Source organism: Alexandromys fortis, unplaced genomic scaffold (genome assembly GCF_014885135.2).
Source record: "Alexandromys fortis isolate MF-2015 unplaced genomic scaffold, M_Fortis_MF-2015_v1.1 scaffold_97, whole genome shotgun sequence".
In the NCBI taxonomy this organism is placed as follows: Eukaryota; Metazoa; Chordata; class Mammalia; order Rodentia; family Cricetidae; genus Alexandromys; species Alexandromys fortis.
This window is the reverse complement of record NW_026067981.1, coordinates 4,038,515-4,058,652: the sequence shown is the minus strand read 5'-3', so window position 1 is coordinate 4,058,652 and position 20,138 is coordinate 4,038,515. Positions and strand designations below refer to the sequence as shown.

General features: G+C 49.5%; 1 protein-coding gene across 2 annotated transcripts in view; it reads left to right on the top strand.

Moving 5' to 3' along the window:
• The first annotated feature begins 1,557 nt into the window (after positions 1 to 1,557).
• Positions 1,558 to 20,138, top strand: part of Rcsd1 (RCSD domain containing 1) — a 60,301-nt gene continuing 41,720 nt past the window's right edge. Inside the window, exon 1 of one of the 2 annotated variants that reach the window (XM_050158361.1) lies at positions 1,558 to 1,863. In XM_050158361.1, the coding sequence (XP_050014318.1) occupies positions 1,858 to 1,863 (6 nt within the window). In that variant the 5' untranslated portion in view covers positions 1,558 to 1,857. The remainder of the gene's footprint in view (positions 1,864 to 20,138) is intronic. The other variant, XM_050158362.1, reaches the window with a different exon arrangement.

Here is a 20,138-nt window from a genome sequence, read left to right as displayed (position 1 = left end):
TCCAGTATCAGGGTGCAGAGGCAGGGGGATCAAATTCAAGATCAGCAAGACCTTCCTTTCTTGCTTTCATCTAGTCTTTGTTCTAGACTCTCCTTGCAGCTGTGTAGGTAGAATATGGCAGCTCTTTCTCTGGGTCCCAGAATGCCTGGCTCTAAATAAAAGGACTATGGGTTGCTTATCCATCTGACCCCTGTGCACACGCGCTATGAAAACAGACTATCTTTCCAGAGCGGCGACTACACTGTAAAGATGCCCCAAATGAAGATCAGATAAGTGGGTTTTTTTCCTAAAGGAACACAGCCAGAAAGCAGGGGATTAGAGTCTAACCCTCTATCTGCTTCTGAAAGCCGAGGTCTTGCCCCTATGCTCCGCTGAGTTCAATGAACTAGAGTCTGCCCTGACATCGTGTTTTACAAAGTAAGGTTTAGAAGGTCTGTGACCTCAAAGTCCACAGACCAACTGTGTGAGAAGCAGTCAGGACAGCTTTTTGCAATGTGGGCATTGGCTCTGCTGGTTTCCGGTAGTGGTTTCTCTTGGACTCCTTGCCCAGGTGCAGCACCAACGTGCACCTATCTTATGGTCCGTGCACTTATTTTATGGTCCGTGCACCTATCCTATGGTCCGTGCACCTATGCTATGGTCCGGCACTGTGTTGGTTCTCACTCTCCCTTGCACAGCAGCAGGTCCTGGTTTGGAGGACAAAGTTAAGGGATGCTGTAAGAAGATGTACAGTCCCCTGAAGGCATTTCCCCTGGGAAATGGGATCCAGAAGGAGCACCTAGAGGTATAATACAGTAACAGACAATGGCCCTGGCACAGATTCAAAGTCCCTACGTCTCTCCCACACAGTCTTTTTGCTGTCCAGAGGGCTGTACAAACCGACCTCTCTTGGGGAGAGTTGCTAAGCTGGGCCTTATGTGAATCGGATGTTTAGGACCGTGGCCCTTGCTATATTTAATAGGAATGAAAAAAAAAAAGGTCCTTTAGCAAGCCGCCTGTGAGAGCAGATATTCCCACAACCCCCCAGGCACGCCTACAACAGTGAAGAGAAGCTTGATGCTACAGGAAACTTGGAAAACTTCGCTTGGGTTCCTCCCTCCCTCCTCCTCCTCCTCCTCCACAAAGAGATAACAGATCGACAAACTGATAGCTGTTTCCTGCAAATGGAATCCTGGAAGGTGGACAGGAACAGAGGTGTCAAAACCAAGGTGTTCTTATTAGGCTACTGAATCCGCGAAAGCTAGGTAACGCAGCGAAGTAGTAAAGATAAGGATGGAGGGGAAGAGGACGAGGCTGGGAAGATGGATATGAAAAGATGAAAATGGTAAAGAGGAAAAAGAATGAAAAGGCAATCCTAATTTGAGAGGCAAGGAAAATAAAGAATGCAGGCTACAAGAGGGGGAGTTGATACGGTCTGAAAACGTGCAAAGCCCGGGGTCCTGAGAAACTTCGCGAGAAAGGGGGCGCGGCGCTGCCCAGCCCATGTTTGGGCAGATTAATGGAGTCGTGGCTCGGACTCTTGAGTCCTGCCCTGGGAGGGACAGTATCTGTTTAGATTTGTGTCTAAATTTAAACCCCTATCCGGCCTCCCTCCCAACTCCCCTCCATTCCCCTCCCCTCCTCCTGCGTCCCTCGGTCCCTCCCTCCTCCTCCTCCTTCCTCGTTCTCTGGCGCAGGGCCCCCGGCTGGGGCAGTCCCGCAGCCGAGCGCAGCCAGGCGCGCGCCGCCGCCCACTCGCCCAGAGCCCGCTGCAGTCCGGAAAGTGGCCGGGGCTGGGAGCGGAGGAGACAGCGGGGGATCGTGAGCTCCTGCCAGAGCGAGCGGGCGTAACCGCCGCCGGAGGTCTACCTGGAGGACATGGAGGTAAGGACCGAGGGAGACTCGGGGTGGGGGTGGGGGTGACGCAGGGAGAGTGAGGTCAAGGAGCTCCTGCCCAGGTCGCTGTCCCTGCTCACAAGAGGGAGCACGCAGCTCCAAAGACGCCAGGCCAACACCAAAGGCTGGTCCTTACCCCTACCTAGGAGACCCCTGTGGGACGAGTAGTCTTGTCAGAAGATCTCAAGATAAAGTGTGTGTTGGGGGGGGGTCCCTCTTTAGGGATTCGGGTGTTTTGACTGTGCACATGCATGTTGTTTAGAAAATAAAATTAGGTACCGCTAAGGTCATAAACCGATAAAGGTGTGTGAACCAAGAACCCCAAAACAAAAACTCCAGTGACCCTGACTCAGGCACTGAGAAAAAGAGCGGGTAGTTGAGGTTGGGACTCCACGGGCATGGCTTCCCCTTTCGTTTGCAGCGTGGCCGTTCAGACCAGCTGTCCTCTTGCTTCTGAAGTACCTCTTGGTGCCTGTGGCATCTTCTTTCTTTACTTTCTGAAAAGCTCCCTTCATGTCAGTCCAGTGAACTTATTTCCGAGAAACTCGAGTCTCCCCAGGATGTCCTGCCTTCTGAGGTTATGTGCACCTTGGGGTGTGGTAACCATATCTGAGGGGTGTGCAGAGGTGAGTTCCGGACTTTTCCGCTTCTGAGAGGAGACAGGACTTTCCCTGCACTTTTCCAACCTCAGTGGAATACAGGCCACTGCTTTCCATCTGAGGAGTAGTTGGGATGTTACTTCCCCTAGCTCCCTTCTCGACATCTACAGACTTCCAAAGATGCCCTCCTTCAAACCCACTCCCACTCAGAAGGAAACTGCTCTTCCCTGGACCGTACGTAGTCTGCAGTGGTCCCAGTGATTAGAAGTGCAATCCCTTCTAGGCCTGAGCCCGCTGTCTTTTCTAAGTTCTGCCATCTGCTTACCATCTCTAAAAGAACAGTAGGTTTGTCCTGGATATTCAGCTCAACCAGTTTTTATTAAGAAACAAGGATTGCATTCTGGGGAACTTGAGTACCTGGGATGCTGGGGTCTGAGATGGACCTTCTGTAGCAGTAGGGTAGATAGACCACAACACATTGCAGATGGGCTCTCAAGTCTGCCCAGACCCTACAAACTCAAAGTGATAGGATTCTCTGAGCTGGCTACGGCTACAGGACAGAGGGGAGCGATGGCTCAAGGACCCACAAAGAAACTGCTGTACTTGTAGGTTCCCTCTTTGGGGAGCACTTGCCGTGTTTCATGCACCAAGCTGGAAGCTTGTGGGGTAACTACCAGGACTGTAATGGACAAAAAATGAAATACAGCTGGGCTTAAAGCAGGGTGCTGCTCGAAGGCCCAGTGCAAACTCTAATCTAGGGAAACACAGAAGTTCTCCCTCCACGGGGACACTTCTTCCTCCCTCAGCTGAGGAAGAAACAGGGAGTTCAAGGCTCTGAAAATATCAGTTCCAGCAACTTCCTGTGTGGCTTGGTAGGCGGGAGGCACGAAAAGAGGGCTCTCCCCTCTCTAAGCCGCTTTATACAGTAACTGAAAAGGGATTGGACGGAGATAGCCAGATTCCTGTGTGCCATACGCTGGACCAACACAGGGAGAGATTACCTAGTCAACCAGAACGCCGGGCAGATCTGCCTATGATGGTCTTGAGGTTGATGGTCTTGCTGGTTGGCAGCGGCCGCTTTGGAAGTTTCTTTGGCAAAGCCAATAAACCAAAACACTGCCACAACTGGCACTGTTGAAAGGGCATAAAGGGGAAACAGAGGACAGCGGAAGTGACGGTTCTCAGCTAGGAAGGAGCCCGGAATCAGCCTCAGGAAGGAGCGCCTCACTTTATTTGAGAAGAAACCGAGTCACGTCATGTCCCCATATCAAGTATTCAAAACTAATCAGCAGGCCGTGGCTCTAGTGCTCCAACCCACACTTACCTGCTGCAAACATTAGGGAAAGCCTCCAATCGCTGGGGCTGGTATTAGTTGCATTAATCATACCGCAGCCCACAGGGATCTCTCAGGGGAATAAACAAAGTAAGGTGGCACTTGAGCCCAGCCTTTCAGACACTCCCAGTCCAACAGAGGAAACATCACTCACATATCCTGTCAGGCGTCACTCTTTGAAGGGGTGCGCTAAGTGACTGTTTCTGCGAGAGAGATTTGTACTGGTCAGGGCTGATGCTACGCAGGAGAAACCTTGAGATCCAGGCAGCGGCCAGATAGAGAAACACAAGAATGGGGCTGGGAAGAACATACCAGCTCCTCTCAGGAAGGCAGAGCAGTTGGTTGGAGGGGAAGTAGGGGGTCATTAAAGGAAGAAAAGTGAAAGCAGCAAGATAAAGCCCTGAGACCAGAAAGTATAGAAGCCACCCACCCAGCAGGTGGTTGAGCCAGCAGGGGCTGAAATCTAAGCAACCCAGAAGGCCTTACCTTTTCTTCATATAAAATCTCCTTCCCTGGCTGTGCTCTTAACCTGGAACGTCTTCTAATTCACCGCTTTCAGACCTTGAAGGCCATTCAGTTCACGAATGGCCCTGGCATCTGTACTACAGACTATAGGAAACAGAGGGATGCGTGGGGTGGCAGCCATGATGCAGCAAGGTGGTCTATGCCACCCATGAGCACACAAGGCTCTCAGGCTAGGGGGTCCCTTTGAGGCCTGGGATGAAAGACAAAGGGTAAAGACTCCTGTGTGCTAGAGGGGAAGCAGAAACCACATCTGCATTTGAGTTCACCAGGGGGCCCAGAAGAGGAGACCTTGCATAGCCTGTGTGAGGCCCCAGGTTTGATCCCTAGCAGAAGGAGGGACGGAAGGAAGGAGAGAGAATATACCTCAATATAGGAAGGGCTGCCTTACTGATCTGTGAGTCTCCATGAACCAACACAATGTCCATCCCAGAACCCAAATTTTCCAATAAGATTTGCCTGATAAAATAATAGAAACTGTAGTTCAAATGTTACTACCTCTGGGCGCCTCCCCAGAGGCCCTCGGCCTCTACAAAGCACTTAACAACCCCACTGGGACTGGCTCTCTGGCTCCCTGCTGGGAGGGACCGTATTTTCTATTTCTAGGGCCTCGTGGGCACCAAACAGGACATATTGATTGAGCGAATGTGTTCTTGGAGTTGAGAGAGATCAGACTTTTAAAGCAGAGAGAAGGAGGAAAAAGAAAGAAAAGAAAATGCAGACTTTAGTGTGTTTGTTGGTTGGTTTGACGGTTCTGGGTAGTAATTTCAGTTCAGAGACATACAGACCTCTTCGGTTACAGAAGCGATTGTCTCTAGAAACAGTAACAGTGAAGTTATTGTAGATAGGAAGCCAGGGGAAACCCCGTCCTAGCCTTTGAGGGCACCAGCATGAATGTGTGCATACACACAAATAATGTTTTTTTTTAAAAGTAGGCCAATATGTATAAATAAAAGTTATTTTTTAAAAAGTGAGCTGAGAATGGCGGCACACGCCTTTAATCCCAGCACTTCAGAGGCTGAGGTAGGTGGATCTCTGGGGGTTCAAGCTCAGCCTGGTCTACACAGTTAGTTCTAGGCCAGCCAAGGCTACGTGGTTAGACAAACCCTGTCTCAAAGGTGTGTGTGTGTGTGTGTGTGTGTGTGTGTGGTCAAGCTGGCTGTGATGGCTCACAGTTTAATTATAGAACATGCAAGCTTGGAGCAGCAGAGTCAAGGTAAAGATCATCTTCAGCCTGAGCTCTGTGAGCCCTTGTCTAAAGAAAACACACACAAGCCAGGTGGTGTTGGCGCATGCCTTTAATCCCAGCACTGGGGAGGCAGAGGCAGGCGGATCTCTGTGTGTTAGATGTCAGCCTGGTCTACAGAGCTAGTTCCAGGACAGGCTCCAAAGCTACAGAGAAACCCTGTCCTGACAAAACAAAAACAAACAAACAAGCAAACAACAACAAAAAAGAGCATACGAACACATAAAATCACAATATCAGCAATATAAGTGTGTGCATGTATACACATGTGTGTACATATTGATATATGTATGATGTATTTATTTTGTAACCTGTGTCTTAATTCATGTATTTTTACCTTGTTAAAATGGTGCTGCTTTATTTTTAGACCATTTTAACACATTAATTTTTGTTTTATTAATTATTACTATTATTGTATGTGTGCACGAGTGTGGGGTCTCAAATGCCACCCTGTGCATATGGAGATCAGAGGACAGCTTACAGCTTTCAGTTCTCTCCTTCCACCACGGGAATCCATTCCGGGTCAACCCAGGTTGTTTCCAGCGAGTACATTTACCCATTGGACCATCTTGCCTGAGCCTCTACTTTATTTTTATTTATTGGTGTGGAAACGGCAAGTCTAGGGAAGAGAAATAAAAGGATTATTCAGAGATGTCCCAGTGAACCTCATTGGTTTTCCCCCATGGGTCATTGAGCCATGATGTGCTGGTTGAGGCTGGCGGTCATAGTGGGGACTATTCCGTCTCTGAAGCGGGAGGCAGGCCGGATGGATGTGTGGGCATGCCGGGATACCAACTCCTCGCTCTCTCCTTTTGGGACCCTCGCAGTCACTCTGGCTCCTCTTCCGTTTGCTGGGCTGTGAGAATAGGAGCAGTTTCGGGTAGGCGCGCTGTCAGGACCCGGCTCCTATCGCGCAGGGGTGAGAGCATTCCTGGAGCGGAGTCGGATTTCAGAGCTTGATCCTCAGCCGGCTGCCCACAGCAAGGAGAGCCTGAGCCTGGCTCCCGCGGTTCCGTGGGAAATCTGAACGCTGGCGGCTCAGCAGCCCCGGTAATCTTATCAGAGCCACAGGAGAAAGCTGTTCAGTTCCAGAGAACTCTCAAAGCAACTCTGCCTTCCTCTAGTGAGTGAGTGACTTGATTTTTGCCGAGCCAGTCTGGCCTACCTAAACCCACTAGAAAAAGGCCCTCTAGCCCTGGGACAAACAAGGCAATCCCTGATTGCTCCAGTCTTACTGGGAATGAGCAAACCAGCCTAGGAGGTATGCTGGGGCCGGGGTGCAGTCGGACCTTATCTGGAGAGTAGGTTAGCCCACACTTTAAAAAGTCCCAGTCTCACGAAGTTTTGTCACAGCTGCAGCACGTGGCTCACGTCCACCTTCACAGAGTCAGGTGGACACATCTTTCTGTGATCCCGCAGGCATAGCACAAACGTTAGAACACTCCCTTCTAATGCATTTCCTTAGGACCCTCCGAGAGCTCATCTCCCAGACATACATACCTGAGCCAGATCAGAAGGATATTGCCTTTGTCCTTTGTTTTTGTTTTGTTTTGTTTTGTTTTGTGTTTGTTTGTTTGTTTTTCGAGACTGGGTTTCTTTGTAGTTTTGGAGCCTGTCCTGGAACTCATTTTGTAGACCAGGCTGGCCTCGAACTCACGGAGATGTGCCTGTCTCTGCCTCCCCAGTGCTGGGATTAAAGGCGTGCGCCCCCGCTGGGCCATCCTTTGGTTTTTTGAGGCAGGTTGCTCTCCACCCCACCTTTTCCTCTTTGGGGTTTTCTGAATACAGGCTGCAGGGATTTGTGGAGGCTGACTAGCGAAACCCATGAGGCTCACCTGGTAAAGCCATTCATCTGGGTGGGGCAGAGACTGTTCGACAAAGAGGGCTCTAGTCACTGCCTTTCAGCTCTCCGTAGCTCCCTAGAGGGGTGAGGTGGACATGCGGGACCCTCACCTCTGTGGGAAGCCCACACGAAGTGCCGCTAAATCCCACCGTCAGTGAACAGTGGGAGTCCCCAGCTGTAAATCCTCAGTTCTTGACAGTGGAACTAACTTCTTCCTTGCCAAGAAATGAGCATCTTTGTTTTGGATCTGCCTGAGCCACCTCAGGGCTACTCTCCTGGCCTGTGGATGGCAACTGCAACTTTCTCTAGCTGAGTCTTCTACACTCTATTGGTGACAGTTTGCGAGATGTCAGACAGCAGTCTTGTGCCCCGCACTTTTAAGTGCTGAAGCACACATGAAGGTCAGAGAGGTCAACACAGTCTTCCACAATTGCTCTCACCTTGCATTTGAGAGCCTCTTACTAAATTTAGAGCTTACCAATTCAGTCATTCGCCACCATGCGTGACACACACACACCCTTTTAATTAAGTACTGGGGCTTGAACTTGGGTCTTTATGTTTGCAGGGCTAACCTTAACGCCTTGAGCTATTGCTCCAGCCCACAGAGCTGTTTAATTAGGCTTAACCGTCACATAATGGTCACTTACTGCCTGCCACTTACTGCCTGCCACGCACTGGGACTTTAGCTGTGGCCTCATCTCTTACCTCGCTGGGCTTCTAAGACGGGAAATGGGCACTTAAACCCTTAATTGCAGAACAGGGTGAGCAGCAGCGAGGGCTTGCCCCACTGGAGGAGGGGTACCACACCCAGCCTGGGACGGGGGACAGGGTGGAGGGAAGGGGGGAGGCTTCCTGTGACAGATGACTTCTGAGTTGAGTGTTGAAGGAGGACTAGGAGTTAACCAGCAGCAGAAAGTTAGAAAGAGTACATTCCAGTCAAAGACAAACAGTGCGGTATGCATGGGAACTAGGCGCAGTCGGTTCCTGGAAGGTAAAAAGAGATAAGATTTGAGAGGGAGGACTCCGGTGGTAGCAGAGAAATGTAGATTGCAGCTACTACCATAAAAGGGCTCTTTCCTATTTGGAGACCCAAGATCTACATGCACGTGACTTTCTGAAAATACAAAATGTGATCTTGATAAGCTGCGAGGTGCATGGTGGAGTTCAAAGTCGGCTTCTTCTGAGTAGGAGGGAAAACAGGCTTCCTCCTTGGGCTTCCCTCCAGGTGTTTCCTGTCAGTCCTACATCTGACAGCCTTGGGGGGCTTGTTACAGGGAGCTCACTCCTACCTGCATACCTGCAGCTCCTACTGAGGACCTTGGAGGTCAAGCCCACCAAAGCCACCCTCAAGGCCCTCTTATCTTTTATTGACTAGAGGCCTTAGAACAAGCCTCTCTCACACACACACACACACACACACACACACACACACACACACCCCTTTTGTCCCATCCCACCCGTGGCCCCGCTCACTCCTCCTACTGTGGGATCCTGCTCATTCTACAAAAGGCCAATGTTTCTCCTTGTCTCCAGCCAGCCCTGGGTTGAGCCAGATGGACCTAGGAGCAACAGCAGACCACACACACACACACACACACACACACACACACACACACACATGTGCGCGCGCGCGCGCACACACGTTAGCCCCACCCAGAGCAACGGAAACGAAAGGCTAAGCCTGTGGTTGCCGTTGCACAACGCAAGACACCGACCCGCGAGGGTATTTCCATCGTCTAAGATGCCATGGAAGGCTTCCACCTCTTCTGAACCCCCCTTCCTGCTCGACCCTCACCCGAATAGTTCATTCCAAACACATGAGCTACGAGGCCACTTATTCCAGCCCACTGCCCCACCCCCACTCTCTCAGCCTTCTAGAATACATTTCTCAGCCTCAGGTCCCTGGCTTGTCATGCTTTTGAGATATGAATTGATGGATAGTGGGAAATTCATTCCGCGCAGCCGCAGTAATGGCAGTGTGGCAACATTTAAAAGCTGTTGTCATGGTGATTACTGTAACACGTTGCATGCCTACTATATGCAGGTATTTTCCATAAATTTATCTTTTTAATCCTCATAAAATCTTACTGCATTTGCCTTCTGGATAAGGGAGGGGAGGGTCTGTCTATGTTGCTGGAAGATCTGGAAGGTGATCTTTGCAGGAGGTAAATCCGAGGGCGGGGTCCTAGGATTCCTTTCTCTTTCTGGACAAACTTCTTCCAGACCGTGCCAGGCCAGGCGGCCCAGGCTTGGAGTTTTTTAAGACCTGGCTCAGGTGAATTAATTCTGAATCCTCATCTAAAAGACTCCGAGAAGGTTCCACTGTGTCTTTGGTGGAGACAGGAGGCCACTGGTGCTAACATCAATGACAAAAAAGGAGGTGGAATTTTCAAAGTTGATTTTTGTTATTGTTGTTCTTGGTAAGGTTTTTTAGACTGGGTCTCATATAGCCCAGACTGACCTTAAATTCTTAAACCTCTCCCACCTCCAAATGACGGCATTACAAGTGTGCGTTACTTCACCCAGCTTAAACACTGACTCTTAGAGCAGAGGGGTTTGGGAAGTAAAAGGAACGAACAGTTAAACATGACCTATTGATGGCCACACTCGAAGTCAGGTAGTGGCTGAGTCAAAGCTACGGCAAAAGCCTCCTAACCCCCAGGGCACTACGGGACACATCCGATCCACGGACCTCACTTCACTTTGCTGTCTCTACAGCTGTCTCCCAAACTCTAGTGTTCGGTGTCTGAGGTCCTCCCAGCAAGCATTATTCTTCATGGGACTTGGGAGAAAACCAATTTCATTATCACTGCTTTCACTAGAGTCTAAAGACCCAGAGCCAAGGCTAGAAAGGGTCCATCTCCCACCTCCACCTCTGCACCCTCCACCTTGTACCACTGCACCCCTCACTTCCCATCCCCACTCCCCATCTTGCCAGCCAAGTACAGCACTGTGCCCCCTTCACTGGGCCCCAAGAGGGCTTCCTCAGGGAGATCTGTGGTCTCCATTGTCTGGCCATGGCCTTGACCCCTCAGGATGGCCTGGCTTTGAATACTCCAAGCAGAGTATGGATGATGCTACAAGTTTTCCTTGTGGGAATGTGTGGGAGGCTCAGTGAGACACCTGGTGCCGAAGTCAGGGGCATTAGCCAGTGTCTGCATTTGCCAGGGCTCTGCTAAGAGGTGGCCATGGCCAGGCCAGGTGTTAGCAGAACCACACTTCCTACAGAGGCTCCTCCAGCAAACAATCCTGTTCCAACTTCTCTTCACTCCTGGTACTTGCTGGTTCCGGCTTGGGAACACATCCCTCTTCTCTTTGTGTTCTTTACAGGGACATTGTCACTGAATTAGGATCCTAGGTCGTGATTTAGGATGATGGTCATCTCATTTCAAAACCCTTCACTCCATTTACTAAGTCTCATTTTACAAATAAGGTTGTATTTACAGGTTCCAGGGATCAGGGAGTGAGTGTGTGTTTGGGGAGCCACTAATCACCTCTTTACGTCCAGACAGACACAGAGGGCAAGGGATAATCCTTGGTGTTAGGTTAGGGTGTAAGCATCCCCACCTCTATGCCCTAGGGGCAAATGTCTAATGAATATAATGAATATTCATTTCCATTTGCTGAGTGACTGATTCCTTACCTCTTAGGTAGCCCATCTCCACTCCGGTGCCCCTCATACCTAAACTGGTGCACGTTTAGCTACAGCTCTTTATTGGGAGAAGCTCCTGTTGGGAAGGGAGGCCCCTGGGAAACATAACATCTCCATAGGCCACCCTCATCTCCTCCTGACCTCATCTCCTGCTAGTCAAACTAGACGACAGCTTAGCAGGGTGGTAGGAGCTCAGCAAAGCTCATGGCCACCTTCAGGAAGGGACGGGTGGCGGGTTTCTAAAATGACTTTGTACCCTATCTCCCTCCGTGTTCTAATCCTGCATTCTTTAGTCATTCCCATTCTTTCAGTCTTTTATCTAAAGACATCTACTGAGAAGTTACCAAATGAGAGCTACTAAGACACAATAGCTGCTCTCAGGCTCTCTGCCGCCTGGAGGTGGAGAGGGGAGCAGAAATCGAGGCAAGACAAGTGTGGTTGCTTCCGCGAAGACGGCGGGTAGAGAGTTAAGTTGCAAGAGTTACAAACCAGGCCAGTGTTGCTGTAGCGAAGGCCACAGCCCTAGCCAGTGGAAGCAGCAAATGTTTGTTTATGACTCGTGCTACATGGTTGTCACAGCTGGGGTCTCTGGTCCACCTCATATTTGTCCTTCATCTGAGACCCAGAAAGGGGACAAGTGGCCACACAAGTCCTCAGCACCACAGGGCCGAGACAGTACCGGCCTATCACCCCACCTCACATGCAGAGAGCTGGGAATCCTCTGTGGATGGTTTCCATAGGCTGCGGGGGTCTTGCTTCACAACAGTGACCATCTTGGAGCTGGTCTGGAAGCAAGGCTTTGTCCTTCAGGCTGATGAAGGTGGGAAGGCCAGGGAAAGCATCAGTTATATGCTCCCCTCAGTCTCGGGCCTAGAGGGTTGCAGAGCTCTGTGTTCAGAGCTGCTCTTCCTGATTGAAGTGAAAGTTGCTTTGTAAGCGGGAAGATCATTCTCAATGATGCCAACTGTTCTCTGTGCTTTAGAAAGGCAGTGGGTTTGGAAGGGAAGTCAGAAGTACGTATATACCCATTTCTTTTTGTTTGTTTGTTTGTTTGGTTTTGTTTTTGTTTTTCAAGACAAGGTTTCTCTGTAGCTTTGGTGCCTATCCTGGAACTAGCTCTTGTAGACCAGGCTGGCCTCGAACTCCCAGAGATCAGCCTGCCTCTGCCTCCCTGGAGTGCTGGGATTAAAGGCGTGCACCACCACCACCCGGCCATATACACCCATTTCTATGGGAAAACCTCGGAGACATCTATAGCCAAACCATTAAGTGAAGCTGTTTGGACAGTTTCTTAAGCATTTTGGTCCTGGAACAGCTCGTTTCTCAGAGAGTGCCATCAGGAGATGCGGTTTATAGCTCTATTGGCTCCAGGGAATTCAAACCTCCTGGCCTATTGCTGCAGCACAGTGCTGAGCCACCCAAGGGACTTTGATTTTAAAGCAACCCGGCTCCCCTCAAAGAGGGGACCTAAGTCTGTTTCCTACTTGCAGTTAACTTGACACCGAGACTGACCATCCTTTTGTTCAGAAGCCCTGCCTTCAGCGCCTGTGGGAGGGCTCAAGGTCAAGGGAACTTTGTGGTGAAGTTGGAGGGCACAGTAGTTCCTTCTTCTCCTGGCGAGCCAAGAGGGGTGCGGTACCAGAGGGAGACAGGGAATCTGAGTTTCAGGTTCAAGAGTAATAACAGCCTCAAAGTTCATTCCCCATCAGGAAAGCTAGTACCCCCTTACCAGGCAGGTTGTTTTCAAAGGAAATATGGTCCTGTATGTCATAGATAAGATGATTGATGCTGTCAACTTGAAGAGCTATAGAGTCTCAAATTCAAGGTGGTGCTGGTGTTACTAATACTTAATAAACTAATGCTTAAAAAATGTGACAACCCCAAATAGGCTTTATAGTATTGGTGCTGGAAAAGGGAGGGGGCAAAGAAGGGGATATGAGCAGAGCTTTGAGACAGTAAGGCTTCTAATATAAGCAAGGGCCTTTCACGGCATAAAAGTGGCCGTAGGGCCAGACATATAGCTTAGTTGATAGAGCATTTGCCTTTCATGCATAAAGACCAGGGTTCAGTCCCTGGCACCACACACCAGGTATGGTGGTGCACGCCTGTAATTCCAGTTCTTGGGAAATGGAGGCAAGAAGTTCAGATTCACAGTGAGTTGGTGGCCAGCCTCAAAACAAATCAAAGGTTCTGGAGCCAGTAAGATGGCTTAGCCAGTAAAGGGTTGCTGCCCAAGCCTGATTTCATGAGTGTGATCTTTGAGTTCCCACATAAACATGGAGGGGGAGAACCAACTGCACAAGGTTATCCTATGATCTTTAAGTGACTTCTGTGGCATGTATACATCCCCCATTCACATATCTTACCCAAAATAATTAATAATAATAGCGATCATAATAGTATTAACAAATAAGTTCTAACCTGTGCCGTGCAAAACACTTTCGCTCCTCTAAGCCGGAAGGGCAGAACACCTTGGTTATGGACCCTATGATGAGAATGATACACACAGCTTGCCCTTGTCCCTGAAGGCAGGATCACAGATGTCCTATAGCCCTGCCCCATAAGTGCTAAAGAACAAAGGCCCAGGAGCCAGATGGCTGGGGTTCTATCTGATTTTGCCATTTACTGGACTGCGATCTCCTGGGCTCTTGGTTTTCCCATCCGTAGAGTGGAAAAGTCTTAAGAGCACGCACCTCTGAGTTAATGTTCGTGAAAAGTGCCCGGCGTAAAAAGTGAGTCTGGGAGGAGGTTGTCATTTGGAAGAGAACAGCCCCATGCAGCTGCTGCAGCCTGGGTGGAGACACCAGGACATCTGAAGTTCCCCTTTAGCCCCAGGGTCTGTGACAGACAAGGAGTTGTTGCCGACCACACACATCAGCCCACCTCTCTGGACTTCTGCAGACAGCTGGGCCGGGTGTGAAATAGCAGATCAAAGTTGTAGGCTCCCGGGGCAGCTAAGGGCTGCCAGAGGAAGGGAGATTCCTTGTCTTAATAAATGCGTTTTGGAAAAGGGGAGGGAAGGAGAAGGGAAAGAAGGGGAGGAACAGCAAGTGTTCCATGCATTCACCCGGGAAGAGTAGGTAAGGGAGGAGACAGAAAATGAGAAGAGTGGTCGCCCTTGGTATAGTCCCAGACCTCGGGGGATGCCTAAAACCACAGAGTACCGCCTGGATGACCTGCTCACTTCATGTCCTCCCCCATTTATTTCTTTATTTACTTATTTATTTTTGAGACAGGGTCTCTCTCACTTACATCCCACGCTGCCCTGGAACTTGTAGCAATCCTCCTGTTTCAGCCTCTCAAGCACCGAGGTGGCAAGCATGAGCCAACAAGCCCACCTTGCCTTTCCGATCACCGTTAGAGCCTGCGCTGTGGTCCTGACTGTCCAGTGTGAGGCACAAGCTGCACAACTGCCTTGCCTTTGTTTTGCTTTTCTCTCCTTCTTCGCAGCCGTAGACACATGACTCAGTCTCACGAGAGCCTTGCCAGTCTCGGGTTATGGTTTCCTTTTCCCTAGCTTATCCAAGCTCCTCACCCGCAGGAAGTACTTCGTAGCTTCTTTTGGATATCTGGATCACCTGTGCTGCTGCTCCCGCGCTCTGGGGCCATCAGTAAGTGAAGTGAAGTTGCTGAACCTGAGCAGTAACGAGACGGTAGATCTGTAGCTCTGCTATTAGCCAGCAGGCAGGTAGCATGGATACGCTGGACAAAGAGAGCATAATTTGTAACCGTTAAGTTCTTCCTTCCTGGAAGTTTCCATTCAGTATTTTTGGATTGCAGTTAGTCGTGGGTAGTTGAAAATAGAGAAAATGCAGTCAGGGCTAATGGAGCCGATAGTGTGTCCCACCCCCGCTTTCCCATGTCCCTCACCTCCCCACCACACTCCACCCACCCCATCTCCCTGCTGACTTTCTGTAAGCAGGTCTGCTGGGGAGCAGAACAAAGTGGGGTGCTGAGCCTTAGGAGCTCAGCAGGGACGGGAGGGTAAGAGTCTAAACATTCTGTCGTGAACCCATCTCTCCCTCTCAGCCATCAGTGAAGAACTTCTAGCTAGGTTTAGAGAATCAAATGTTCTCATAAACCAACAAGAATATCCTGATTTCTCAAACCCATATTATGAAGGATTTTTTTTTTTTGGCAAGATGAATTCAGAGTAGATTGAGCTACCCTGTCTAAAATACCCTCATTAAGGACCTTAGGTCTTCCCCCAGGACAGTCTTCAGTGGCAAGCCTCGGCATTCTGTCCTTGGCACGCACTTGTTAAATATTTTTGTTAACGATTTGAATGAAACCTAGAAAGAATCCAGATGACCCACAGCTGGGATACTTAATATGATATATGACACATTCAAGTTCGAAATGATTTATAAAGGATGGGACACGGGGCCAAAGCCAACACAATGAAATTAAACAGGGATAAATGTGAAGTCCTCTGCTTAGCTTTAGTGTTGGACAGACCTGGCTTGGAAGCACACATCTGCTTGTTCCGTCTTTCTGCGGTAATGTCGCAGCTAGCTGCACAAAGAATGCTGTCTGGGTTCTTGGGAGGGAGTGAAATGTAAAGAGAGTGAGCTGAGGGTTTGGGGGTGGGTGGAAGTGAAGCACTCCCAAGACAAAGCAAGGAATGGGTATTGTGAACGCAGTGAGCCCATGCGGTTGGAGGACTTATGGAGAAAATACATTCTGCATTTATGTAGCTGGAAGCATCTTTTCTAAGCAGGAACAATGGCCTAGGGATACTGGTGAGGGACTGCAGGGCCTCCGATGTGTAGGGTGCACACAAATGGTTGCACACGGGGATGGGGCCAGTAGGAATGCATGAAGTGAGCCTATGCGCTGATTAGAAGACAGCATTGACCAGTATGTGCCTCCTTCTGTCCATGAGGGCCCTGGAGGAGAGCCTCTCAAGGCACCAAAACTGCTGGCAGGCTCTTAACTGCCCCCAGTGTATCATGGGTGAAGAAAAGAGAGGCAGAAATACCAGTTCAGGAGCTGAGGTACTAGTGGAGAGGTGGCCTTGGGATTGAGATGGCAAAGACATTGCAAACGCAACTAAGGAAAGATGGAGCTAGAACTCCAGGCCGATGCTTTTCTTCAAAAAGAAAAAAATGAGAAGGGGAGGGAGTGAAGGAGAGGAGGGAAGGGAAGGGGGAGAGTGGGGGAGGAAAAGGGGAAAAAAGGGGAGAGGAGGGGAGATGAGGGAAAGGGAGAAGAAAGGAGGGAAGAGGAGGAGAGGGGAAGGGAGAGAAGAGGAAGGGAGCGGAGAGGAGAGGGAAAGAGGGAAGGTGAAAAAAGAAAAGAGAAGGGAGAGAGGAGGAGAGTAAGGAGGACTCACTCTCAGACTTTATTTCCACCCTGCACCTATTAGAATTTCTTATCCTACCTAGGTGACCCCCTGGGATCTGTGTAACTCCTCCTTCCCCTCAATCTTCAGGATGGGGGCTCAGAGGAAACAGCATCTTTAGGACCTCCGGGCTGTGACCCGTAGGCTGGATAGTGGTAGCCAGATGGAGAACCCCGTAGACAGAATTATTTGTTCCTTATGCAAATGTCCTGTGAGTGCTTTTGTGGCTGTCAAGCTACAGTCCCACACTACAAATAATTTACAAACCCACCCTCGGGTACTGGAAAGGTCCAAATGAGGCAAGTTTCCGTTATTATATTCCACAATAAAGTTGCAACTGAGTGAGGAAGGGAGTCCTTCCACAAAGCCTTAGTGTTCAAGGCATTTCCCATAGTTTCTAGTCACTTACAAATAAAAAACATTAATTTATAATAAGGACCTGAAACAGGAACAACATCTCAAGACCAAGGCCAGCCTGGGCTAAAGAACTCAGGTGGAATGGGGAGAAAATGATGATTCCACTAACTATAACTGCCTCCAACTTCCTGTGTCTTTATTATTCTCAGACACGTGATTATTCTTTTAAAATTACTATTATTGTTTTATTATGTGTATGGATATTTTTGCATGTCTGTTGGTGTCTGATGAGGCCAGAAGAAGGCATTGGATCCCCGAGTTATGGATGACTGTAAGACAGCACATGGTTGCTGGGAATTGAACATGGGTCCAGTGTTCTTAACTGAACTGTCTTTCTGGCCCCCACTTACACAATTATAATATGCATATAGCGTCTCTATCTTTTCACTTAAAGTGACTTGTAAGACAACATCCTTGTTCTTACAAAGCCGTATTTTCGCTTTCAATGTTTTTTGTGATAGTCTGCTGCATGAATACACCATGGTTTATTTTATTATTTTTCTATTTTGGGTCATGGCATTTGCTTCTACTTTCTGCGTGTTATAAATAACATAGCTCTAAACAGTGCATGTATCTTTTGCTTGTAATTTTAAGTAATTTCCTTGGAAGCAATTCCCAAGAGTGGAATTATTAGGCCAAAGGATATGGATATTTTTATGACTCTTGATCAGCACTGCTGCATTGCCCCGCCTGCCTGCCTTCCACACAGCCTAGCTGGACCTGGTATGGCCACATTGCAGGCTCAGCAGGAAGACCAGAGAGGGAATGTAAGGCGGGAGGGACTCACTATCTGTCCAGCAAACAGCCCTCTCCTCACAGGGCCCTGCTGCCTCCCAGCTGGGAGGGGAGAGCAAGGCAGGGCAGGAAGGGGATGTGGACACTCTGGGAGATGAAGCAACCATTTGGTACTTCCTGCTGAAGCATCTGCAAATGGGGAAATAGCATATTGGTGGGGTGTGCGCGCACACACCTGTGTTTGTACGTGTGTGCGTGCGTGTGTGTGTGTGTGTGTGTAGCAAGTGTGCAGGCACAAGAACTTGATCTAGTCAGGAGTAGGCAGAACCTGAGCACTGGGCTAATACAATACAAAGGGAATGTCTTCTAGGGAATCCTTCACAGCTGCATCTAGTGTGGTCGGGATCAGGGAGGAGCAGCCATCACTGGCTCACTTAGTTGCTTGGTAAATATTCGACAAGAACACAGCAGGTCGGCTTGTTTGCGGGGTTAGACTCCGTGGGAAAGTGACTTGGCCCCTGTCTTCAGCAGGGGCCGGGGGTTTCTGTCTACTGAGGAAATCAGAAAGACAACAGGGGATTGCTACAGTTTGATCAAGTGTTTGATAGATACCACCCAGGTATCCTGTCCAGGGTAAGGAGCAGATAGGGTGTTTTGTAAGGGGAGCGGATACTGAACTCAATCCAGAAGCACAGGTCAGGACGGGTTACAGAAGGACAGAGAAGGATGTTCATGCAGTAGGGCACGCGAGTGTGACTGACATGCAGTTGGTTACAGTGGGAGCTCCTGTCAGACCTTCGGAGCAGCGTCAGGGCTCTAGCAGGGAGGACCCAGGATCTCTACACAGAAAGTGCTGCAGGCTGCAGGCTAGTCTCTGTGGAAAGTCTCAGGGGCTAGCCTTAAATCTGTGCCTACATAGCCGACACACGCTTCCACTTAAATTGAATCTTCATGGGCGTGGCTGATGAGTTATATCTCTCCCTTTTATGGTCACCACTCAGTCTATCCTCAGAGAAAAGGGGCCAGGGATTGTACAGTCGGGCTTACTGTTTCAGCTAAGCTCACTGTGACTCGGAGAGTGGGTGGAGCTTCAAGGCAGTGATGCAAACCTTTGGGGGCTGCTCAGGCATCTAACTCCAAGGCCAGGAGAACTGGTCTTCAAGCAGGAACTGGTAAGGGAAAGGCAGGGAAAAGAGGTCCTTCCCTTATTGGGATAAGACTTTCCAACCTGAGTCCAAGAAGACTAAGGATCCTGGGTGCCAGTGTGGACACCCAGGTGTAACCACAATTTTAAGGACAGACCAACTGGAATTCTTGTTTCCGTAGCAACGGCAGCTCACCCGGGGTCTTTGGGTACGTGTGCTTCTGTTGTTGTGTGTGCATTAGAGGAGACCCCAGGGGTCTTTAAAGTCTAGCTTAAGGAAGCTGGAGCTGGAGGTACTGGAAGGCACTCCACCACTAAAGCGCTATGGGATACTGGAAGACACTCCATCACTAAAGTGCTATGGGATACTGTATCAGGCATGAAAGGTCTGGGGGCCTCACTGGGAGATAGTTTCCTCCCTGTTTGACAAGCAGGAAGAGTTAAGTGAAATAATGTGTTCATAGGCAAAGATTTGGAAGACTACACATGCAAAGTATTGTTACCACTGTTCTTTTAAAACTGCAGAGAAGTAGCTGGATATTTAATCCCTTAACAAGAAGCATGTGCCCTGAAGCCTGGAAAGGTGCCTGGGAGTGGGGATAAAGCTGTGGGCATTCACCTCTGTTTGGGGTTCTGCTTCTTCCTCTTCTTATGGCTTCCCTTTGATGCTCCAAGCACTGTAATAGATGAGAGGTGGGGTTGGGTGGGGTCGACAACCCACTCAGAGGCTGAGAGTGTATGAAGGTGACAACCAGCAAATGGCAGCACTTTCTGACTCCCCGGAAGAGGGTTGAGTGCTGGTGGGAGACACTCAGAGATACCTGTTGCCCAGCCCTCAAGGCTCACTGGCCAGCCATTCCGCCATAAACTGTCCCAGTCAGCAAAGAGCTAAAGATGCCCCTGTATTAAGAACAGAGCCAGAGAGATGGACATCCAGAATAATGTTGCAGGTTTGAGCAGCACTGGGGAGATGGCACGTGCTATGAGCAGGAAGGTTTGTCATCCAATGTGGGAGGGGCAACCCCACAACTTCTGCAAGGCCACACTCAGCACCGGGTGGCTCAACCATCAGAACATTTTTCCTTGTGGTTCTGGAGGCTGGAAGTCTAAGATGAAGTGGCTGTGTGCTGTCCCTTCTGAAGCTTCACTCCAGGGCTCTTATGTGGCCGTCTCCTCACTGGGTCCTCACATGGTGTCTGTATTAGTTACCTTTCTTGTGAGGAAATACCTAATACAGAAGGAAGGGTTTATCGGGGATTACTACTTTAGAGGTGTCTGTCTCTCGTGGCAGGAGTTAAGACAGACCCTCTCACAACAGCATTAAGAAACAGAGAGGGACACAAGAAGGAGCCAGGGACAAAATACTTATGAAGATCACCCCCAGTGGTCTCCTTCTTGCAGGTAAGTCCCATCTCCCAGAGTTTCCAA